The 25,804-nt window shown below is 42.6% G+C and overlaps 1 protein-coding gene across 3 annotated transcripts in view; it reads left to right on the plus strand.

The window, feature by feature from the left end:
• pard3aa (par-3 family cell polarity regulator alpha, a) overlaps positions 1–25,804 on the plus strand; it is a 296,902-nt gene that overhangs the window by 264,394 nt on the left and 6,704 nt on the right. Inside the window, exon 22 of one of the 3 annotated variants that reach the window (XM_028433418.1) lies at positions 19,497–19,614. In XM_028433418.1, the coding sequence (XP_028289219.1) occupies positions 19,497–19,614 (118 nt within the window). Of the gene's footprint in view, positions 1–14,170; positions 17,259–19,493; positions 19,615–25,804 lie in introns of those variants that run through there. The other 2 variants (XM_028433420.1, XM_028433417.1) reach the window with 2 other exon arrangements.

Here is a 25,804-nt window from a genome sequence, read left to right on the forward strand (position 1 = left end):
TCGCTTGGAGTAAGTCATGATGCACCTTCCCTGAGGGGGCTTTGTACCTTAACGAAGGGGGCAGATTTAAATAACTCAAAGCGCCTTCGCTCAGACCTAATCCCCAACCCCGTTCTAATCAACATCGCTGCTCCCTTCTTCGCTTCTTAACATTTTCTATGTGATGGAGTGAAGCGAGGCCAGATTTTACATGTAAGTGCTGGCAAGCTAATCTCTTCAAATCCACCCTCCGTAGCTTTTTTACCCCACCAAGCTGTGCATTGTTCTCTTTTTCTTTTTGGTCGTTCGCTTTATATTACAAGTCAGAAAGTGATTTCTCACAATGTGTGAGGCTGCAATTTGCTCCACTTTCAGCACAAGAAACACCTCAGGGCTGTAAAGTATAGGAAGTGGAAATGCTTTGTTACGTATCAAAGAGAGCGCAATCTCTGACAGGCCAAAGTCGATAAAGACGTGATATGTTCGTCGGTCCACAGAGCCATGTAATAATCCTTCCTCACATTTTTCCTCCAATCATGGCATTTACCTCATTATCACTGTCTGGTGGAAACGTTAGCAAGATCTAGAGAAGATAAGTGAGATCATTTCTCCTGGCATGGATATGACAACCTTACCCCCATCTCTCTTCCCTTTCATTCTTTGGACCTTGAGCCCTGAAGCAAAACGACAGTGAAATACAGCTTTCTAAAGTGATCTGAGCACCCAAAGCTCCCGTGACATTCAGTGAGGATAAAAATCATCAGGGAAGAATCAGCAACATCCCCAGCAGCTTTAGCGTCTCACCACCACGGGGGGAAGAAAGCAATAAAAGTGCAGAGATAAGATGAGCGGATGGTGCAGGCAGTTATGGCACTAATGACGTCTTCTGTGGTTTTATTGTATGTTTCGCCTGCTATTTTCTTCAGCTGTTATTGTATGCTAGCTTTTGTTACAGATCTGAAAGCTAATGTGGCTGCTTCACATATTGATGGTTGTAAGTGAGCAAAACATTCAGTGTGTTTATTGTATTTTTCTGTCATCACACACTGCGTGCTGCTTCTTCCTGTCCCTCTCTGATTCCACCGGAGTAAGGTGTGGGCTTCAAAGACATTGTCACAGTCCTAAGTCTTGCCCCCTCTTGCCGTCTTGGCTTTGAAGCTTTGCACTTGTCTTCTCATCTAGCCATCCATCTGTCAGGGTTTATGACACAGGTGCCCCAGCAGTTTGGAGGTGCTGGAACATCTGTGGCGCATTCTCACTCAGACCCCGAGATTCAAGTGTGCACCGGGAACTGATTAGAAGAAGGTGAAGAGGTGAAGGTTTTAGATTTTAAAAGCTGGTGCCAACTTTATTGAACTGAACCTCTGTTGCAATTTCAGTACTTCCCTTTCAGTGCTGTTTATTTATGGAACTTGAAGTCACATTGCAAAAGGCCCCTTTTTTTCATCAAACGATGCACCTGTTCCAACCAAATGGTGTCCAACTGAGATGAGTTATGTAGAGAAGGATCAAAGAAAACTTCATGTCATCTTTGTACCTGTCACCAGCTTAAGAGGATTTTTTTGGCTGTTTGTCTGTGTTCTTGGGGTAAATTCATACTTTGTTCATCTATATGTGCAGCATTGTCACACACAAAAATGTGTTTTGCACCACACAGCATCCAACAGAATAGTGTTAAAATAAAGGCTCACAAAATGGCAACATTTTTTTAGGGTTGGGTGAGACCGATAAAAATCAAAGGTTTGGTGAAAGCTTGGACTTGGACCCCAAACTGGTCTGCTCCTACAATTATTTAAGTAGTCCTAATGCCCTAAAATACAAGGCACTTATATTTAATGGCACTGCATTTGATCGCTCTCTATTCTGAAATCTAAAAAATTGTTTTAAAAACTATAATAAAATATCTGAGGTACTTTATTTAAAGATCGTTCAGTTAATGATTTAAGGCTGGATAGTGAAACACAATAGTTACATGGAGACATTTTAATTTAACAGATTTATTTAATCATTTTATTACTTTTATATACTTTATACTTTTTTTATCCACTTGAATAATTATGCATTATGCCAGCAATTATTCAGGAGCCATCCCCTTCTATTACCATTCCACAACCAGATGTCACTGCATATTATATTATATAATATAATAATATATAATATATATATAATATATTATATGTTATATTTCTTTAATTTTATTTTAACCCACTTGTGCAACAACACAGCTCCAACATGAACTTGTCAGCAACACAATACTCACTGATGAGCCAGATTAATAGACATGAGCTCTCTATAGAAATAAACAAGCTAATATACAGTGTTTAAGCCTGCATGAGGCCAGCCCCTGAGTGGTCCTCTTTTGTGTGGGGTCCCCTTCCACGCTGTCTCCCCCAGCACTTCTTTGAACACCCCCCTCCCCATCGACCTTCACCTCCATGCACTAAGAGGAGACTGAGAGCTGGCCCGGGTAATTTGGATAATAATTATTTCTGCATTTAGTGCCAGCTGGGTGCCTGAGAAGGTCAGGGAACAGCATGAGGACAGGCTTATCTCCATGTTGGTGCTGGCTTCCATATGGCAGCAGACAATAGGAAAAGGGCCTTGGCCCCGGACACAGCAGCATGGCACAGGACAGCTCCCACAGACAAAACACAACAACACACTGAGGCAGCGCTTAACCACGGTGGGTCTCAGAACTGCCACACAGGCTGGCTGGCTGAATGACTGGCTGCACAGCGGTGGACTGACAATAAAGGGAAGAAGCATAGAGACATGGAAAGATGCAGAATGAGGAAACAAAAAATGAGACACTTCTACTAAAACTAACTACTTAAAGTTAAAATTATGAACTTGTTTTAAATCCCTGTCTTATTCAAACAGTTGTGTTGTTGTGTGAATGGAAACAATGAGGAAGGCCCGGGTAATTTATGAAGAGGACTTTGACCTCTGTATTGAAACTCTACCTTTATGCGTTAGCCTGGTAAAAGACTCAAGACCTGATGAAAAGATGTGAACATTGAGAGCTAAAAGTCTCCTTTCTTTTCGCTGCTCTTTATTCTACGCCCCTTCGACCTTACCGTTCACTGGGTTACCATGGCACCAAAATCCCTGTGTCAGCCTGGCCTGAGCTTCATAAATCAGATTCCTTTACTGTGTAGCGCTCCTTTTAATCTCCATCCACTGACGGCTTTATTTGATTCCTTCTCTTTGGAGGCCTTTCAGTGGTCAGTCCATCCTGAAAAGAATGTCAGGGTGTGTGTGTGTGGATATGCATATGCACAGCGGCGTGAGAAAAGGCCTATAGAAAAACAATATTGTCCTGTGACCTCCCTGCATGCATTGGTTGCTCAGCCAGTGGTGACTTTGAGAGTGAGAGTCCTCATCATTTTTAATGATGAGTTGTTAATCCCCCTACCGGGCTGCAGTCATGCCTCACTTTCATGACCAAATGAGGATAGGAGTCACTTTTTTTCACTTCTTTTTCTCATACCTTTTTTCAAAAGAACTTTCTACTGGCAGTGTCCTCGCAGAATTATTACCAATTCATAAAGCGACTTTGTTCCACCGCTATCCATTAATCTGAGTGGCACTGTAAAAAGCACCAGTGTCCTGCTCCTCCAGGCGCCTTCAAACTTTCATACTACTCACCGGTCCTGGTCCCCGTCTTATCTTAAAGAGTCCATCTCCCAAACAAACAGCCATGGTGAGTGAGGACGGCCCTGATAAGACTGAGAGTGGCTCAGGTGAGCAGGAGAGGAGATGCGTGCACGGCTGACGCTGTTAAAGCGTCTGGGCTTGGACGCTCTAAGGGGCCATTTCAGTAACTGTCCCATTGATCTGCAGGTAAATGGATGAGATGGCTCTGTAATAGCAGGGACCTCTGGCTCTCAACAGCAGCTGTCCATCTTAGACGTTATAAGCTGTGATCGATGAGATGCCCATGTGAAAGCAAACGATGTGTGTGTGTTAGTGTGTTTTTTCCTGTGTGTCCCTAAATTGAATGCTTTAGGATTAGTAAGACGGTGCCTGATGAATGTAATGTAATGTAACCCAGAGATGCATGGCAGGCCTGATGTTGAAGGAATAGTCTGACATTTAATGATACACATTATGTGTTTGTTGCTGGAATGGGAAGTCAATGCTACTCTCATTCATCGGACACAAAGCTACGTGGTTAGCTGAACAAAGTAAGGCAAAATACACACTTCCATATAAAACAGATGGAGTTAATTTAATTGCAAATATTCTGATGACAGACATGAGCAGGGCTGGCCAATGTGCGGCCCATGGGCCACATTTGGACTGAATTGCCTTTTATCAGCAAGACATATTGAAAAGCTTTTAAATTGATTTTTTAATTAATGTAAATGTGTTGTGCTTGTCAAGATAAAAAAATAAAATAAATACCTTTAACAGCAGTTTCTTTCTGCAATTTCTGCAACAATAGAACATATATATATATATATATATATATATATATTTACATAGAGAGAGAGAGAGGTCTACACCACTACACTACACATCTACCTTTGGTACAATCAGTATTCATTCCTGGATCAATGGCTTGTCTGTTGCTGGATGCAACAGGCGATCTTACATAACACACTATGGGATTGAGCGTATTAGGTAGTTGGTTTTGTGTTTCTGTCCCCACATGTGATTGTGTTACTGTGACAGGAAATAGCAGGAGCTATGTGGTGTCTGTGATGCTGATGATCTCTCTCATTCTGCCTGTCTGGGCTGCTGAGGAGCAGAGTAAAGGTCTAGAGTTCATTATCGGAGATTTTCCTCTTGAAGGGGCACAGCGACCAGAGCATGTGGCGAGCTCTCATTACTCCCAACACTGTCACATAATCTTGGCCCACTTACATCCTAGACACAGAGACCTGACGTGTCTTGGAGTGGGCCTGTCTCGTGTATCTATTCCCATTCAACACAGGAAATTAATCTGAAAGTGCCTGTAGAGACATCACCATTTCAAGCCATTAGCACTTGTCGTGCAAGCCTGCCATAACCTGGGCAGTGGAGAATATTGGACTTACTGGAGCAACAGCCAATTCATGGTACATAAGTTGGAAAATCACACACTTGGGGAATATTGTAATGGTTTTGTGCAAATGTGGATTTATGCTAAGGAAAAGCATCATAACCTGCCACAAATGAAATCTCAAAGGTTTCAAAACCGCCTGAAGAAATATTTGTAGAACGGAAAAACCTGATCTGTCTTTCATGAGGCCATTTCAGGGTGGGCCCCACACACATAAGCACATAAACATGCATATACTGAAGCAGCAGTAGAGGAATGACATAAATCTGTGTACAGTTATATGGCTTATCTTTATAGCATGTGATTGAATTTTAAGGATTTTCCCATTGATTCCTAAGTAAACGCTGACATTTGATCATCCGTCAATGTAAATCTGCCGATGACGAGTTGTTTTATTTGATTGGACAGGGTTCCAGCTCAGTGGTAAAACCAATACCTTCCTGGTTGCAGATAGCCTGCCTGTAAAATGTTCCGATCTCAGATCTGAAACAGCGCACATGTTATCCGAGTTAAGACGACTTTTTAAAAAGCTAAATTAATTTTTCTTTTGGTTCCGTTTTTGGCACCGCCGCCACCACCGCCGCACCCTGCTTTGGAGATTGGCATTCTGTGAACAGCAGCCAGTTGGCAGCCACTATTTACTGCTAGCAGCTGCTTTTGCTCATTGAAGTCGCTGCCTCTCGTTTACACATCAATCTACTTTCTCTCTCTTTTCTCCCCTCTCATTAATCTTTACAAGATCCCGGTGCACGGCACGAGTTAAGCTTTGCCATATTAACGGCCTCTGAAGCCCGTTAAATCTATTTTCAGGAACGCCTTGGTTTTCTGATCAGATTGTGACAAAGGCGTAGATATCGCCATGTTGAGCTGATTTGCTCATCTGTTGATGATGATGGATTAGCACTGGGTGTGGATGGCTGACGGTCTCCAGGGAGGTTAGGTGTTACTGCTGAGAGACAGGCTCCATCTATGTCTTGCTGGAGACATTCTTTTTAAGTTCTGATTGAGTTGATGGTGTCCTTCAGACACTGTCGGGCTGTCAGAAGTTTCAAAAGCCCGCTCTTTTGTTCTTCTTCAGAAGATCACCTTGCCGTTGCTTTAAGGCTCAGTATTTTTAAAGGTGATAATGGTCTTTAATCTGCACCAATGATGATTTATCAGCTCCCGGCCAGCCTCCCGTTCCTCAGGACTGACTTTAAAACATGAAATAGAAACTATTACCTATTGCTGACTTTGAATTTGGCAGTTGCAGGCAAGGATTCATCTCTTTTTTTTTTTCACAAAGCCACCAGAGCTCCAATCCAATTTGCAAGCCATGTGCAGTTCTCCTTAAGCCTGTCAAAAGCACTGACAGGGGAAGCTGTCACTTTTCATATGGTCATATGGTCACCAGCACTACTCAAGTTATTTATAGGTCTCCTCTTTCACACACTCACTACAAGGAGCCACATAAGAAGACACCTCACCACACTCATGAGCTATAAGAGCCAATTTACTCATTTAGTATCACCTCTTTATTATCCTTTAAGCTGCTAACTGCATTTTAGTACAACACATACAGCTGCTGGGGATTCTTTTTTTAATGGATCTGGCTTCTTTGAGGTGGTTTTGGTATTTAGCAATTTACAAGAGATCACCCAGGGACCCATAAAAAGGAACAGAGATGTAAAATAAACCAATTTTCCCATTAAAAAATGAAACTGCTAATTATGTCTTCAGGTATGTATTCTACCCATTGCAGCTTTAAATGAAATGATAAGTATTATAGTAAATAATTGGATATAAAGTGTCACTTTGACTAAAGGTGAAAGCTAATTAAATGTGTTTCAGATATTTCTGCCTCCACTTGTAGTCGCCACGCTGCTCCCAGTTACCGACGGAGCAATTATTGCTTCATTTCCATGGTAGGACCATTGCCTTTGTGTATGGGTGTGTGTCATACCTGGGGGATATGTGTTAACTCAGCAGGTTGAGCATTACCAAAGACCTCTATTGTTCTGAGGTCCATTGAGAGTTCGGCAAACATTGGCCTATAATTAAAGGGCTCACTCCTACTTAATGCTTTTGTTCCCATGCCCCCTCAACCCCTCCTATATAGGGGTTGGAGATAATGAGCATTTTGTGTATGTGGGTGTGCACGTATGCTTGTGTGTGTGTGTGTGTGTGTGCAGTGACAGTATCTTAATTTAGTTTTGACTCACTGGTGCATTCATTCACACATCAGCCACCGCGGTCGCCATCTGTGGGCGAACCCATGACCGCTTGGTTCTTTTTATCAGCGCTAATCCCCCCTGCGGCTTGTCTGGAACTGTGGGAGTACCATCACGAGTGTCTTCCCTGACACCCATTCCTTTAACCACCTGAAGGTGACAGTGTTTTGTCATCAGTGCCTCTCAGCTTCCTGCAGTTAAAGTGCAGTCTAAACCCCCGGCGCCAAAGTGAGCCACCTAACCAGGCCTGAATAATTCTCTCGGACATTACAAGGCGCATTAGTAGTTTGGCTGAGTGCTTTGCTGTGTCACATTTAAAATGTGGGTCTTTATATGGGGTATTGTCCATGAACATGCTGCCAAAAGGAGGGACTTCATATAAGATGTGCCAAAGAGAGGATTTTTATGAGGATTACTCATCTCTTTTCTTATTCCTGCAACATCTATTCTAAGTTCTTCCCATGCTTGTGATTTTTCCCTCTGTACCTGCCGAAATAGCAGACAGGAGAATGTCAGAGGAAGTTAATTAGACAGAGTTCTGTTATTGAGGACTCTGCTTCTGTACACATTTTGTGTCTTTTTGCCTCCCCGTCCCTGCTCTCTCCTCACTGCTCTGTTTTTCCTGACTCAGAAGCAGTTTAGTCTTGAGGATTAGTGGAGATTACACAGTGATCTGCCTTGTGATAACAGCTCATATTCGGGGGAAGTCCAAAAGTCACCTGCAGAGAAAGACAGACAGAGAGAGAGAAAGAGACAAAACACCCAAGTTATTTGTGTGAAATGTTAACAGATTGGCTTCATGACGGTAAGGATGTCATCCTTATTAGCTCTCTGTTGAAAGGCGTGCAGAAACGTTATCAGTTCTCTTTGTGCTCACTTAAGCCCAAAGCCCATCTTAGGTTACACTGGTTTGAAGAAACAACAGGACAGGACCGATGTTAGCTTAAAGAAATGACCTCCGAGGCTCGCTTTAGTCTGCGTGAATGTAGGGGTGGTGTTGGTGGTGTGCATGAGAATGTGTGCCTCTGGAACCTTGCCATGGCTGCTGTCTTGAAGACTAAAAGCTTGTCACAACCGTGACCTCAGAGCTTTCTGTTGCGCTGAACATGGACAGTTATGGCCCTCTAAATCTCTAGAGAGGACAAAGACACCTCAAGATCATCTTTTACCTCAATGCTGTGTCACATGGTGAGCTTTCAGAATGCACACTGTACTCTTCACTGTATTTTTCCCATTTCCTTTTGACTTAATTTTATTTAAAAGGTGGCAATTTTCTTGTAGTTCTGATTGACATTAAATGATATAATTATACTTGACCAATTCTGCACCCGATGGCCTTTTCCATGCCTTGATTATTGACTGCCAGTGCTCCTGATTAGCATGTCGGTCACAGGGGAAGTGGTGGCCCGCGGTCATGATGATAATTGAGATTATAATCACAGCCAATGAGGTTTTTTTTTTTTTTTTTTTGTACGTGTCTGTACGGTGTACGACCGGGTTTGGAGAGCGGGGGGGGCACCCAGCTGTCACCCAGGCTTTGATTGATTGATGGCTGATAGAAGATGATGGATGTGTGCCCACATTAAGCAGAGGAACAGCAATGCCAGGGTTCGTCCTGGCTTCAGCAGTTTAAGGCAGCGTTACAGCTTCATTAAGGCAAGTGAGGCACTGTGGCCATAGATCATGACGGTGACAGGCCAACATTATGTCTAGCTAGGTTGATAATGATGTCATGAATGTGAGGGTCACAAGTTGAAGGGGCATTAACATATGTAAGGCTCCTGGAGGCTGATGGGAGATAGCAATGATGGGGGGATATCTTCTTATTCTTCTGCTCCTTGACTTCATGCTACAGAGTTGTAGATTCTGTTTTGTTATTGGTGCTTTTGGTCCCTCGTGTTTGATAAGTGACAAATCATCTTCCAGTGTCGTTATCCAATCATTTTCCTTCTTTTTGTCTACCCATCTGTCAGTATATGCCAACCTCTTGACCTTCACATTGATTATTACACAATATTGATAGCCCTAATTGAAATTATGCTGCCAGCCATGTTTTTTTTTCCTCTCTTTTCATCGTCCGTCTGCGTAGCCATTACTAAAGGTCACGACCCCCTGACCTCCCCCGCTTTTCCTTACCATTCTTGATCTACAGTGAGGACTCTGAATCTTAATCCAGTAATGGAGGCAACCGTAGTACAGCAGGACACCAAGGGATAGGACAGAGAAGGAGGGGGGAAGGGGTTCAAGCTCCCCATTTACCCTATACCCGCCCTTCCCCTTTTCTTCATGCTCTTCCATCCATTCCCCAGAACTACCATCACCCAGCAGCCCCCGCCCCTTTCCACCCCCCTCCTCACCACTTAAAGCTGGGACCAGCTGCTCCACGAAAAAAAAGTCTTTGGAATCCATCTTTTTAATTCTGCTTTATTACACTCACTATCAATATTGTTATTGTTTAAAGTGGTTCTGGCTCTAGCCGGGCTCTGACTGACGGGCATCCCACCGCGCCACCCTCATTAATTATGTATAGAGGAAGTAGTGGCAGAGCAGGGGGTAGTAGTGGTAAAGAAGACTTGTGGGTTGCTTGTGTATGGGACAGCGATGGAAAGCTACGCGGGGCTGGTGTGAATTATTTACCGTTGGCTCATGGCTCACCCGCCGAGCGGCACAGCACTGACATTTGGAAAGGGAGCAATTGTCTGCGTTGGGCACAGTGTGGTGTTGTGCAGAAGTAAATGAGATTCTTTACAGGTATAAGCTTCCTGGAATGGACCTGTGAGACCTCTGTGCCCTAATAAAAGGCAGGATATCTGCTCTGCTGGTTAGTCACTAAAAGTGGATTTGAAAAAAATAAAAGGATGTACATGTGACCAGGAGAATCACAGTGCAGAAGCAAATCCTCCTAACCAGTCTCTCTGAAAATGATGCAGCAGATGTCAAACGACACATTTCTGAATGCATATGTAATATAGGGGTTGATGAACCACTGCTGCTAGGGCCCATTTGAAATCCAATATTAGCCTTTCATTATAGGTAGCGAGTGTATGCTTGTGTGTCACTTTGGCAAAGTGCTAGAATAGCAAACGAGTAAGAGAGGTTCAGCTGCATGTGAATATCTGCATCTGGAGTGGATTCATCTGCTCCTTCACATGCTGATAGGTTTGCATACATTTGCATTAAAGGCCAGACCGATGTATTTATATATATATATATATATATATATATATATATATATATATATATATATATATATATATATATATAATACATCATGAAATAATAGTGGCATCTGAGTAATTTATTCTGATTCAATATAGTATTTTACCAAGTGTTTCAAAATAAAAGCTTTGTGAAGAATTTCTGTCAGTAAAACGGTTACAGGAAGTGTCAAATATAACCAAACGTGCTGATTGCACTGAAGGATCTAGACATAAATATAAACAGGCATGTTGTCTTCTGGTCTTAAGATAAATAATGGCCCCATCACCGTTGAGGAAATACAGGATATTAGCATCAAACTGCAACGTTTGCCTGCAGGAAAGGAAATGCAAAACATTACTGAGGTATGGGATAATAATCAAAAAACATATTGTTTTTATACATCATATACTTACAATTACTGCCTCAGACATGAATCTTTCTGGAGGTCAATACAGCAGCAAACTGGAAATTGGATTAAATTTCATTGCAGCTGTTGTCACCAACAATCTCATGTGAATAATTTTCTGTCACATTTCCAACTCAAAAATCTGTTATTGAAGTGCATCACTCCGCTGTCTGTTTTCCTGCTACTGTGCAGAGAACACAGTACACTCATGCCTCTCTAATAAGCTGCCTCCGGCCATTCCAGCTCACGAGAGCAGCTGAAGGACAAGGCAGTCAGAAAATCCAGAGTTAAGAAGTAAGTCAAGTGGGAAGATGGAGTTTAACAGAGGTTGTGGGGGTCACACAGCTGTGATGAGGTCAGTTGGACCTGGCTCAGCAGGTTGGAGGGAGGAAGTTTCTGTTCTTAAAAAACATAGGCAACAAGCAGCTCTGCTTTTTTTTTCTTCTGCACACTGCATACTTGCAGTGTTTAATTTTATACTCGGTTTCTATTTAACACTTGCTGTTGATACAGCCCCACTTGGCTTGATGGATTCGTCTTATGATCAGCTCGGCTCCGTCTTGTCTGATGAAAGTTTAGCCGGCACTTCTTCCAAATTCTCCAACCCTCTGGAGGTCTTGAAGTGGCACTCCACAACCGAAAAAACCTGCAAAGGTGCTGCAACACAAATCAACCTCACTGGCTGCTTATTTGAGGCCTCCTAATGCAAAACGCAGCAAGCAATTTCATATTTCATGGCGCCAATCTATACTTAGACAAAATATTTTAGTGTCAGGGTCCATAAAAGAGACTACACAGCAAGCCAAAGTCACATAGTGTACCCTCAGCTCACTTCTCTCCTGGCTTCTTAGTGTCAAGCTAGCTGGTATCTCATAAAAGCAGCTTGATGGGCTCATAAAAGCTGACTTAACCTGTTTAGATGGATACTTTAGCCTGTGGCTTTCACACCTTATTTAAGACACTTCTGTCTTCTTACCCTGAAGAGCTGCAGCATAAACAACTACTGGAGGGAGACATGAGAATTTCACATTTGACACCGTGATGAGGCTTGAGCTGTCACTGTGTGTTTCTTACTCTTTATCTTTAGAGTTCTGGGGCCTGATCCAGCAAATTTATTTTGTGTATACTTGTACGTTTTGAACACGTGATTAGCTCTAATAATTAGCATGCAGTGCAGCTTTGCTTCATTGCAAAACTGGCACTGATCTGAATTTACTCTGGTGAATGTATGTATGTATGTGTGTGTGAGAGAGAGAGAGAGAGAGACTCTGCATTATGTAGTCCTTGCTGTACTCCAACTCTCAGTGTTTCTCAGCGTGAGCAAGCTCCTCTAAATCAATAGAGCAGGATTAAGGGCCTTAACTTCAAAGTTCATTTCTTGCTTTGTAGAAAATTCATGCCATGCTGCTTTCTTCCCACAAACTAATTTATAGAAAAACTGCCAGATTTGTAAAGGATACTATACGTATTACTTCCCCGTTGAACATGACATCTTGAAATTTTGCTTCCTCAACATCGCTTGTGTGTTTCTAATGAGTCGAGGGCCAATGTATGTTGTGTTTTACTTTAATTGTACTGTTCAGCATGCCTTGGTGTTCTTCACTTTATTACATAAAATTTAACGAGAACAGATGTGCAGTCTTTGCACTTGAGTGACTTTATTTTATTTTACTTTCGTTTTTTTTTAGACTATGAAAAAGAAACTTTTTGAAGTTTCTATACTACAACCTGCTGTCTGTTCTTCGGTCTGGTTTAGAGCTGCCTCTGCCTCGCCTCATAGGATCAGTTACATAACTGACACATTTTTACCCCTACCGTATTTACAAGAATGTTCTGACCATCCAGCTGCCTCTGCACCAGCATCGCCTTTGGTGATTTCACTGGTCTTTCTCACCCTCTATCGCTTTTAGCAGTAAAGCCACAGACCTTATATTAGAAGTGTTAAAACAACCCCAAAACTTTTTCTTTTTCTTTTCCAGAAATGGTCACACCTGTTTCCTCCTAACCCCTCCTAGTGATACAGCCAAAATAAAAGTGCCTTTGATCAGTTGCAGTTTATTCACTTGGGAACCAAAGTTGTAAAACTTCCCAGTGAAAAGGCTGCACAGTAGAGAACTATTTTTCTCTTAAACGTAGAGAGGCCACAGTGCCTCACCTGTTAAACCCCGCAAATAGAATAAAAGGAGAAAAAAGAAAGCATAAAGAGTGGTGGCTGTAACGTGTGTCTTTGTGGTAGTAAAGTAAATTGGGTGAAGTCCTGGCAGTGAGGATGGAGGCCAAAAGGTCAGTGTTCCCTGATTGCCACTTCAGGCCAGGTAGACTAAAAGACTATGTAAGTCCACAAATGGAGGTGGGGGAGCTGATGATGATACAAAACATGCTACAAGTTCTATAACAATCTCATTCTTTTGGTCACTACAGCTCCTGGTTGTAGATGAGGGATGTAGAGCGAGAGACTTGCCTTTTAGTTCAGTTTTCCCATCACCACAATGGACCAGAGCAGAGCCCACACTATTGTGGAAGATGCACCAATGGACCTGTTGATCCCACACTCTCTCTATTGTTTCCTCGTTTGTGAACAAGACCCGATATTTCTTGAACTTCTCCACTTAAGGCAGTAGCTCATCCCCAACCTTCCACCCTTTTCTGGCTTTGGACGCAAACCCCCAATTTAGAGGTGCTGATCCTCATCCCTACCACTTCACACTCAGATGCAAACAGCTCCAGTGAGACCTGGAGGTCTCTGCTCAATGAGGCCAGCAGTGGCACATCATCTGCACGTGACAAACTAGACCCCTTATGACCCTTGACTGTGCTGAGGAAGTCTGTCCACAAAACTATGAACAGAAGTGGTAACAAAGAGCAGCCCTGGCAAAGTCCAACCTCCACTGGACATAAGTCTGACTAGCTGGCAGCAATGTGAACCAGGCTCTGCTTGTAGAGGGACTGAGTGTGCAAATATTATTATATATAAATTATATATAAACTCTTAACTAACTCTTGTCTATCTGTGTTGGCCCTGAAATGGATTGGTGGTCTCTGGCTGGGATAGGCTCCACCCACCCATAAACCTGTACAAAACAAGCAGTATGTTTTACCAATATATCATGGTGTGGGTAACATAGGTGGCGACATCATTCAGGGTTTGCAGGAGGTCTCACAGCTAAAACCTGCACATTTAACTGGTCTTAAAAGTCTGACCACCGCTGTTGTTTTTCCTAGAATGAGTTAAGTAGGCATATGGGTCTTGTGAAACTGCTGAGGAATATAATATAAATTTAAATGTAGGTAACAAAAGGACTGTGTCTTTTTTCTGGGTCCATTCAGGGTGTTGATTCATTTTTCACACCAGGGAAGCGAGAGATGAACAGTACACCAGGGGTCAGACTTGCTGGACAGCCTGGTGGAGGGAGTAGCTCTACAGACATCGCTTCTTTCCCTTGCTAATCAGAGCTCCACGCTCCCCAGTCACGCCACCAGCAAGGCCTAGGCAGGCATCCCAGATGATGGCCTCTTCAGACCCCAGAGGACCCCATATGTGCTGCTTTGGAGTCTGAAAGGAACCATGGATTCACATTCACACACAGCTCAAGTACAACAGCAGTGCCTCAGCTAGAAGTGGGGTTTTTAGCTGGCGAGGCGCCACTGTCGGTGCATCAGTCACAGGAGGACATGGGTGAAGTCAGAGCCTGACAAATCCAGGGTATTATCAGGCCTTTGTCCAGCCTGCAGCTGTCACTTACCCAGCTAGTGGGAGAAGACGAGGGGGACAGAAGGGAATTCATGACCTACCCCTGTAACCACAGAGGAGGATTGAGGCGTTCACAGATAAAACATATGGAGAAAAGAGAAAGAAGGGAAATGAAGTTTAAAAAAAATATGAAAGAAAATTTTATGAAAATGGGAATAGAGTGTAAAGTGGAAGGGCAAGAAATGCCAGGAAGGGGAAATATATGCTTCAAATGCTTTCATGTCTTTGCTGGAAAAAATCATGGCAGATTGGCCAAATTCACTGATTTCATCTAACGACTCCAAAAAAAAAAAGTTTTATCTTTGTCCCTCTCCCCTTCAAAAATGACCAGCGGTAATGCAGATCTAATCTCTGTCTATCATAGCGGTAGGTCCCAAAGGCTGTCCATTTCCCCCAAAAATGCCTCATCTTTCTGTCTTTGAAATAAATGAAAGTCCACGGGGCGATGGAATAAAGATGAGCTAAGCCTTTGACTTGATGTAAGATTGCCAAAGGGCCCAAACTTAAGAAGCCTGCCCCCCTCATCTGCTGCACAGAGATACTGGGGCCAGAGTAAGAAACCAGATAATCTGATAGAATTTCAATCAGCAGCGATCAGATAAGAAATAACAGAACATCTGATTTAAAGTCACACCAAAGCTCCAGCAGTTCAGCCTGTTTCACTTTTGAGTTGAGAACTCCTGTCAAACGTCAGCTCTTAAAAATGTGACCCTCAGGATTATAACTCCCTGTTTCTCTCATTCCAATTGGCTGTTACTGGCCCCTGACCTTAGGTATGCTCATATGACCCATGTTACACTCGCAGTGATTGGATTACCCCTTTATTGGCCGGTGGCAGTGTTTACAGGGCATGTCGAGACTCAGTGCGCCTTTGATCCACCACCAACAGGAGCAAACAAGGGGGACTGTGGCATAGTTTGCATCTCGGACCCTAAGCCTTGTGGTGTGTGGAGACATCTGCCAAATCCTCCCTGGATCAAGGGATGACTATTACACAGACAGGCATCCCACATACCCCCAACTGCAGCTTTAGAGTACTCATGACCCCTGTCAGCAAGTCAGTTTAAAAAACACAGGTGGGATGAGGGTCACACACATGTACCCACATAGACAGACCCACTTGTTCTTTCACAGCCTGATATGAAACCAAAGTTTTTCTAGTGGGATTACACGCCTTGAAAACACGATATGTAGCTACAGATTACAGGTGCCTTGTTTCTTAGTATTCTGCTTTTCATAATATTTCTGTAACAGCAGACAGGATTGGTTAAAGCAGGATGTCAGTGGTGTTATTCAAAAGGTCTCTGAATCCTTGTTGTTTGACCTGACTCTGCTTGCCTGAGAATTCACAGGTTCACGTCTCTCAATAAGCCTTTCAGAATAAGCTTTCTGCCGGGCTATAAATACAGCAGCGGTGTGACTTTACTGGATACAAGTGCCTGTAAAGTGAGGAGGACACAGAGAGAGAGAGAGAGAGAGAGAGAGAAGGAAAAACAGATAGTGAAAGAATGTGTCGGCTTCTCCGTGTCTCCTTCTGCCATCTGTGTGTTAAAGTTTGTGTCTTGTGGGTATTTTTGCGTTCATTTCAGAGGGCTAACCTAAGAGGCCAAGTGCTGACATTTCAGCTGGCAAACTCGCAGATGTATTTTCAGCAAATCTCATTATACTGGACAGAATGAAGATGCTGGCTGTGAAAATGCTGTGGCATACGGATACTTTATCTCTATGTTTTTTAATTACTTTACAGGCAGGATCCCATTTTCCACTGATGCACATTTTAAACTGCATATGATCATGATGCAGACGGCAGGCCTGTACCCCTGAGTACAACATGTGACCTTTTCTTCTTATACACAGACACATGGCTTATAGCAAACTGATGAGCAGCGCTCATTCTAATTCTCGCATACCGGTCTCTTGCTTGCTGCGGTGACACATTCTGCCTGCTGCTTTATGCTGTACCTTCAGGTCCATTACACATGGTTGTATTCAGAGGTGAATTTTATAAGCAGTGATACCTGATACATTGGCAACAGTCATGCTAACTAATTATGCATTGATGTGCCTAAGCAATGGGTGAGCGAAGGCAACTGAATCCACCTTTTTGTCCTGCTGCTGCTGCTGCTGCTTCTGGTGCCTCTTTGTTCTTGATTCCTGCTCTTTCCAATCCTCCTCCTCCTCTCTCTCTTATAATGTGAATATATATACAGAGTGCTTTCCAAGAATCCCATCAGGGTTTGGTACCCCCATGGTGGGCGAAAGACCAAGAGGAGAAGCCCCTGAAGATAATCTAGATATTGCACAAGCCTCCTTTGAACTGCCATGACAAATCCACCCCTCGTTAAATCCCTACCCCTTACTTGATGCAATTTCCATTTGTAGCGCTTTGAAAAATATATTGAACTGCTACGCTGCTACTTCTTTAATTTGCTGGAGATCTTGTCTTCACTCATCTTTTCACATCCCACACTCACATATCATCATCAACCACACACAGGAGCAGATATTTGACGATAGTCAAGCCAACCCTCTTTTTTTTCAGAGAGAAGGGCAGGAGGTCTTATCATATAGTGCGTGTATATGGACTGTAGTAGTCTGAGGTTTCTGGATGGCCAGCTGGTTCCTCTAAACCAACGGTGCATGTTTGGGATGCTGATGGTAGCATTGACCCTCCCAGGAGGGTCAAAGAGAGAAATTTACGAGGCTGTTTGTTTGGAGTCAGCCTAGTCTTTTCTTTGACCATGCAGCCTGGGGGATTAAGCTAATTGCGTCCACTGGACTTCACAGATCTATGTTTGGCTGCTTCCCACCCGTCAGGCTCACAGTCCAACAGAGATGATCAGATGGACTGTGCTTTAACATACAGCATGTATTAGCATGCATATATTTGAAACTATGAAGATAATAAGTTCAGAATTGCAGATGTGTTTTGACTTTCCACAACATAAAGTTTCAGTGAAAACACAAACAAGATGCAAATGAAACTATATTAATTAATAGTTCCATAGAACATTTTGCTTTTGTTTTGTTGTCTTGTATTTATGGACCCAATGCTGCACAGCAGGGAAGCTAACTTGCATGCCAAACAGCTGACAAAAGTTTCCTTATCCTTAAGTAGGTAAATATTGTTACTGGATAAAAATAACTGGACAGAAATAAGCTTTCATAAGCTTCACATATGTGCTGTTCACTTTCCATCACTCATCACACTTATGGTAAACATCTGCCCCGCCCTCTTCAGAGACAGGAAGCATATACCACCTCAGATCATTAGCATTGTGCTAGTATCAATTTGACCAGCAGTTAAACTCCAACTATGGTTTGAAGCATGCTCATTACATTTAATGGTGACTGTAAATAAGCACTCAGCTACTTTTTTTTAATGTCTAAATTTAACGTAATGTAAACTTTTACATCACAGTAATGCAAGCATGTATGATAGAAGAATAAATGGAGTTTGATTTGTTCGGCTGTGTGTTTCACAGACTACAATCACATTAAGTAATGTGATAATTTATTAAATAATACATTTACAATTTAAGTAACCTCTTGTAAATAGAGAGGGAACATTGATTTTGTAATGAACAGTAATAAAAGGACTTCAGCATCACCACACACCCTAAAAGCATAAGCTACCTCACACCCCAGCGAGCCACTTAATTGCCCACATCCACATAAAAGGCCTAATGTACGCTCCCTGCGCTCCCACACATTTAAAGCTATAGGAATCAAATGGAGTATAACTAATACAATTGATTTTGATCAGGCGAATAACACGATAACCGTGTCCCGCCAAGTGCTACTCACGGGCACGCCCTGAGATCCACGCATGCATCCTTTATGAGCTGCTATTTATTGTGCTTTTAATGAAGCTTGATTGGCAGCATGTCCTAGTGCCCATTATCATCAGAAGGATGTGCTCATTCTAATCTGCAATTATCGCCATAATTGCGCTCAGAATCCTCTGGGCCCAAATAAGCAATCACTTCCACCGCTGGCGTGCCACCTGTAAGTGCTACTCAGGAGGACACGCGCGCTGACACGGTGACAGGTCCTCGTATCGAGGGGCCATTTTGAAAATCCTTTTGGCTTTGTGTCCTTGCTCCTCCTTCTGTTTCTCTGCTCTCTGTCTGGCTGGTGTTTCCTCATCCTGGCTGACTTTGTTTCTTTTCCTTCTCTCACATGCTCCTGATTAACCTTTTCCCTTTTGCACTCAGCACCATCCCCGTGAACACCCCTCCTGCATCTCCTTCCCTCACCCTATCCATCCCACTCCCTACATCTCCCGAGCTCCCATCCCCTTCAAGCACAAATTCCTAACCTTTGGTCACTTTCATCCCTGTGGTATGCATAAATGCAGGCCTATTATCAAGCCGGTTGTCTCATCATAATTATGCTTTTTGTCATGTGCTGCCTCTGTAGCTGGTGATAAAAGGAAAGCCTGATTAAGCTGAGGGAAGGCTATTGATTGCTATTGACAGGTCCCTCAAAGCCCCTTAATGAAGGGGATGTAAATGAGGGTTTTCCACAGTGTTTAATGACTGCGTACCATAAAAGGCCAACATTCTTCTGCAGTCTAAAAGGGACATGCGTCACTCACAATGGAGCACGAGGGACACTTTTAGTTATCGGGATGTTGAGGAGCTTCAGCTAGAAGTAAGCAGGGAAGACAAAGCTGTAGAGATGTCAGTCAGATATGTAAACTACAATCATGGCTGCCACATCAAGGGATGCTCAATACAATTCTAGAGAAGTGTTAATGAGGTCAAGTGAGTTATTCAAATATGAAAAAGCACACGTAACAGCAGGCTACATAGACTAATGTGCCAGGTTTTTAGAGTGAGGGTTTAATGGAAAATCATAAATAACCATGGAATGTGCTCTCTGTTCTCTCTTCAGCAGCCAGATGACTCCCAGCAACCATGACCGGATACAGAGGCTGAGGCACGAGTTCCAGCAGGCCAAACAGGATGACGACCCCGAGGACCATCAGCGCACCTACAGCTTCGATCAGTCCTGGGTGAGTGGTGTCTGTCCTAAAACTTCAGCTGTAATTCCACAGGTGTTTTGTGATGTTACCACAACAGCCAGATGTACAGTATAAAAGACTAACTACACACAGTATACATCAGACACTAACCTGGCAACCCATAACTTGATTCAATGAGCATGTCCCCAGCTTGACTCCCTTTCTACTCTTTGTGTATTATGTGCAGTCTCATGAACACACAACTCATTACACTCATTGTACTCATTGAACCAGAGGCTAGTAGTGTGGAGTACACCACAATAGTTACTCCTGTCAGGCCTGAATGAACAAGTGCTGCTTGAATGGACACAGATGGAAAATGCGTTTGAGATGACATAGAGTCACATTTACCAGTAAAGGTGCACCATAAAACTAGCATGTCCAACAAGGTGTCACATTGCCATCACAGCCTGCTGAAAAACACCCATGACTGCTCCAGTCATATGACCTGGGAGTGTAAAAGTGGGTTTAAACTAGCTAACTTAGCTGCTGTTGAGATATTATGGTGGCCTTTACAAAGGCTAGTGTCAATGCTTAGTGGCTACAAAGAGAAAATATGTTTCTTATCTGTATTCTCTTGATGAGCATAGCCAGTTAATTTAATTAAATGCACTGTAGATAGAAATATCACTCAATTAAAATGATGTTTACTGGGGTAATAAAGAAAAACTGAGAGCCTGTGTTTATTTTATTTTTTTCCTGGGGGGGGGTCATACATAGTAACCTAACTGCAGACTCTTATTATTAAATAGTTCAGACAGTATAAGGCCCAACATGGCCTGATGTTGTCACACACTGAATGTTATCCCGCTGCCAAACTATCTGACTCGTGTTCAAACTTCAGACTCAACCGCTGCCAGATTTCTTTGACTAATTTCTAATTTCCATGTATAACTTTTGACCTGAAACTAATTGCTAATTAGTCGTCTCTGTCTGAGAGCCATTTCTGTCTTGGAAGTATGACACACTTTATGGAAATAAGGAGGGAAGAAAAAGAGAGGCGAGGACCGGGGGTTGAAACATTTGATGGCAAGTGACTATCCGGGCGAGACTTTGCAGGAATGTCGGAGGAGGAGAGAAAAGTGAAGACGGCGAGCCACACTGTTCATTTTAATTTTCATTAAGTTTGATTAAAGGGATTGTTAATTTAAAAAAAAAAATTAAATTAAAATTTGAGTGGAGTTACTTTAAGCTATTCCTCTCTTCCATGATTGATCTGTAACAACAATGGGATTTATTCTTTGTAATAGGGAAAATGCAATCAAGTTAATTCCTTTGTTAATTTAGTCAGACTTGATCTCACATCCCTCCCTGCTGTGCATTAAAAGTGCAGCAGTGCCTGGAGTTTAAGTAAAGAAGCACTTTAATTTCATTCTTTTTCCCAAATATCCCCATGAATGTGTGCTTTTTACCTAACTCTACAAGTGTGCTAGAAGCATTAGCTGACTTAGCAAACCAGAATATAACCATGTAGGGTCATGTCAGAGGTCAAATATCTGCCTATTATCTATACATGTTGCCTTGTAATCTCTTCAGACAGACATAGCTGTGACTTCTTTGACCTTTTTCGCAGGGAAAAGGTGGCTAATTGTGGCACCAAACTGGGCTATTTTCTAAATGACGGGTCAGAAAGTCAGACCTTGAAAGTTTAAATATTTGGCGTGCAATTTTCTGGAGAATTATCAGTGTCAGTTTGTCAGGGAAATTGGATGGGAAAGGCAGCCGTCTTCTGCTCTTTCTGTTTTTTTCTCTGCTGTCTAAATGAGTTTGGGTAAAACATAACAGCACACATCCCACCATGTTCTTCCACAGAGGGAGACAGACTTTATTTGCTCTGGATTTGCTTCAGTGTTTGTCCTACTGATGGCTGTAAAATCACTGAGCGGACATCTATCACTTGTTTTGGTAATCTCTCCCTCGCTCTCTCTTCTCATTCCCCCCCTGTTTGTTCATCACTAAGCCATCTTTCTCTCTGAGCCTTTGAGCTCCTAATTGCTTGTGATTGTTGACATTGTTGGGCATACCACTGCTACTCCACCAGTAATAAGATATAAGGCCGCCCCTTGAGTATTGATGTCTATTTTATTAGTTCTCTTTCATGTTATTTTAGTCCTGTGAACAAGGATTCACAATGGCAGAGCTTGTTAGAAGAGATACAAGCTTACACATAAACACTGATTTGAAGAAGTCCATCTAAAAGGCAGGGAGGAAGGAAGGAGGAAGGAAGGGGAGAAGGAAGGGAAGAACTTAGAGTTCCCATGTATATAACTGCGTATTTTTAGACTGATTATGTAACTGAAAACTCCATATACATTTCTGAAAGTTGGGTGGAGGCAATAGTGATGATAGCAGCGTTTTTAGAAACTGATTTGACCCACACTAAAAAACGTAACCTTGTTGTCATGTTCTGTTACAGCTGCCTTTTGGACTGATACTGATATCTTTCTGTTTTTTGTTTTACACTGGGTTGCTCTCTGTGTCACTGCTACACATTGTCTGCGATGATGAAAGTGAAACCTTAATGACCTCCACTTTTATAAATCATAACATTCAGCGAATGTAACCAAGAAAAGGCGAGATGCTCTAGCAGGCAGTTAAATGGTACCACATCAAAGTGTGTGCACAGCTCCACTTTGATGCATGTTGTTGTCCCTGACTACACAAGGTTACGCAGTAATGGCTTCCTACTGTACAGGCCAGAACAGCAGCAGCTGTTAGCATCTCAAAGCGTGACTCTGCTGTAATATTCATACTTCACAGCAGCTCTTTTTGTTGAGAAAACAATCTTTCATCGGGGTCCACTTAGTGGCTGTTGTGGGTTGATATTGTGAGTTTTCCCAGATGTCACGGAGAAGCTCGACTTAAAGATCAGTCATCACATTCCTATTAGTTTAAACGTTAGCTTCAACTTTCTGTATTTGGAAAAAGTCGTTATATCCATCTCACCTTAAAAAAGCGTGGGGTTGAAGGGGTTAAGGTCCTTTTTGAGCCTTTTCTGGAGCTTTTGGATCCTGTGTGATCGTTACCCGCTGGTGTCAATGAGAAAGGGGTTTGGAACCACACATCCTCAGAACAAAGAACCACAGTTGGTCAATAATGCATCCAGATGTAACACACGGTTGTGTTTATGTGAACAGAATGTGTTTACATTAATTGAACACATGCTTTTATTACCCAGCATCATGCAAACATGGGACCGATGCAGCTGCAAAAGTCCATATAAGGAAAGATAAGGCAAACTTTCACTCAGGTGTCTGAGGTTTGAGACCCCCAGACACCGTGATGTGTTTTGTTTTCACCCATGGTTAAGCTCTGTGCAGCTGACATGTAGATTCACATGTTTCAAACTTAAAAATGGAACGATGCATCCTGTTACCACAGTTTCGTGTTTCTGTTGTGGGGTTAAAAGGACATGCATGAAAAAAAATGGTCACCACAAAGAGGTGGAGGTACTGAGGCAGCAGGCAGAGCAGTGTGGGGTTTGCTCGCCATGACCTCAGCCTCTCTCTTGGGTGTTGGAGACTGAGCTCAGGTATGTCTGCAGTGAACAGCTGTAATGATACTGCTCGGGTCAGGCCTCGATCTTCAGCTCCTCCTTAATGAAATAAAGACTAATACACAAGAATGGCTGCCTGTCATGGAGCCCCCTGAGCCAACAGACACAATTAGAGCTGGCCTGTTTTCTCTCCCTCCCTCTCTGCCTGCCTCTCTCCCTCTCTGAGAGGGGAGTTCCAGATGTTCATCATAAAGCTCTATGTAATTTCAACAGAGTTGGTAATAATCTCTCTGGTAATAAAATCGATTTGGATGTTGGTTTAGAGTACCAGTGGCATGACCACACAGGGGAGTGTAAGCACCATGCTGGTACCTGAGATCAAACTCACCAACAGCAGCCTGTAAAGCCCTCATTTATGTGAATTCTTCTGTTTTTATTATAGCTTTTTCTCCTGCTTCCAGGATGCAACACGTGTGTGTAAGAATTAACTATGTTTATACAAACACTGATTATTCAGCAGTGCAGCAGCTACTTTATCTTGATGGCCTGTGTACAGCTAACTCTCTCCTTTGTGATCATGTGAAGGGTTAGCCGCAGTCACTTGACTTCCCAGAGGCTAAAGGTTGAAGTTAAGACAACATCTCTCTGTGCCATGGCAGTGTGTGATCCCCTGCTTCTAACCGGTCTGACAATACACAGAGTGTGTTAGAGGAGACAGCCGAGCAAAGCTGCATGGCAACACTCTAAAGAATGTAGCACTAGTGCGTCAGAGATTCATTTTACCGTGATTTTAAGCTATTTTAAAATGTTAATAATCTAATTGTGTGCTGCATTCTCAGAAATATTATTACACATTAAATGTAATAATATTACTGAGTACATGTTCAGTCATACAATAACAAAGAATGCCTGCTTCCTCAGAGGAAGACTCTAACGTCTCCAGTGCCCCTTCATCAACACCACTCCCCATAAATACTTCGCATTTAATAAGATAAGAAAAAAATGTGCAATTAATTTAATCTACAATTTGGATGCAGAACAAACTATTAAATTCCATTATCAAAAGATAACTTCTTAAATTAATCATTATTGATTAATTATGTGTCTGTTAGTATTTGCTGAGATTCATGCAATTATTTTTTTCTTGCCGTTATCACCTGTTCTTGTATCACGAGGTAACAAAAGGCAGATAAGACATAATTTATCACACGATAACACTTATATTAACCCATGTGATCATGGGTTAATTATGGATAACTCAAAAATGACTCACTGGTCTTGTGTGTCAGTGATTATGACAGTGAACAACACATTTTACAAGGAAAACCCTACAATCTCCTTGTTCAGCTACCACGGTGTTGTTTTAATCCACCTGACATAATTATTACGATACGATACGATATTGTAAGACTGCTGCCATAAGGGCTTTCCCCTAATATTGGTACAATGCCTCATTTATCTTTGGATGAGAGTGTGGGATGATTTATTTATTTTATAGTCAATATGCTGCTTGACGCTGTTGTCAAATCACACACACACATACACATATATCTGTACATTTTTGATGTATGCAGGCCTACACATCCTACATTGTTTTTATAGCATAAACTGAGTTAGATGCCAACCCGTGCACAGATAAGGTAAAGATTGAAGCAGAGATTGCGGTCCTGTCTCCCTCGCACACATTCATCCTTAAGTGATTTGGAGGTAACCAAACAAACCTTCCATTCCCTCTGGTTTCTCAGGCCAGGGAGACCGGGAAATGGCAGACCACACTGCATGCTCTCAGATGGATACTCCGCCCGGAGCTACACACCCCGGCAACCACAAATGGACTGGGCTTGCTTATAATAAATTGGCGGAATTGGGTCGGCGCGCTGACTTTAACAGAGAATCATTATCCAACTGGGCTTTCGTCAGGATGTGGTGTTTCACTGCCATTCTCTCACTTTCTTCTTGTTCTGTCTGCCCATTAGCAACTAAAATGCCTTCCATATGTCTGTTTGTGTACTGCTCTCCTCAAACTGTTCCCTATGTGGAGCACTACAAAACATCATGAGGAGCGTGGGCGGTAAAAGCCATATGTTTGTGCTGACCCATCACAGCAACCGGCTTTGATATCTGAAGGGTTCGAGACCCACTCTGAACCAAGAAATATTACACCTTGGCTGTCTCACTCATGTTTTAAAGCTCAGCTTCCGCCCAGCTGCTTTCCTTGTCCCAGGATTTTTGATAGCTGCAAATAATTTTCATAATTATGTCCCCCTCAGCTCTTCTGTTTAAACAGGTGGAGACTTTTTTCCCCTCTCTCTCTCTGCTTCGTCTGTGACACCACAAAGGAAACGGGGAGGGATAAAAGCGTGCCGTATTGACATCATTTTTCACATTATTGGATAAAAACAAACACGGACGTCTCTTTGATTCGATTTCAACAAATGTCATGTTTTATGTGGCATTGTATTCCAGGCCTAACATGAAATAATCTGATTCTCCTTCCCTGGATAATGCCATTACTCTGACTGATTTTCTCTCCTGGCTATTTCTCATGCATTTCTCCTGGCATGGCGTCATCTACCTCAAACCTTCCACTTTCAAACCAAAGCACCTCCGGATTCCTCACCACTTCCTTTCAAAATCGCATCAACAACTTTCAGCGTGCGTGACTAATTATTTTCTCACCACCGC

Source organism: Parambassis ranga, chromosome 20 (assembly GCF_900634625.1).
Source record: "Parambassis ranga chromosome 20, fParRan2.1, whole genome shotgun sequence".
In the NCBI taxonomy this organism is placed as follows: Eukaryota; Metazoa; Chordata; class Actinopteri; family Ambassidae; genus Parambassis; species Parambassis ranga.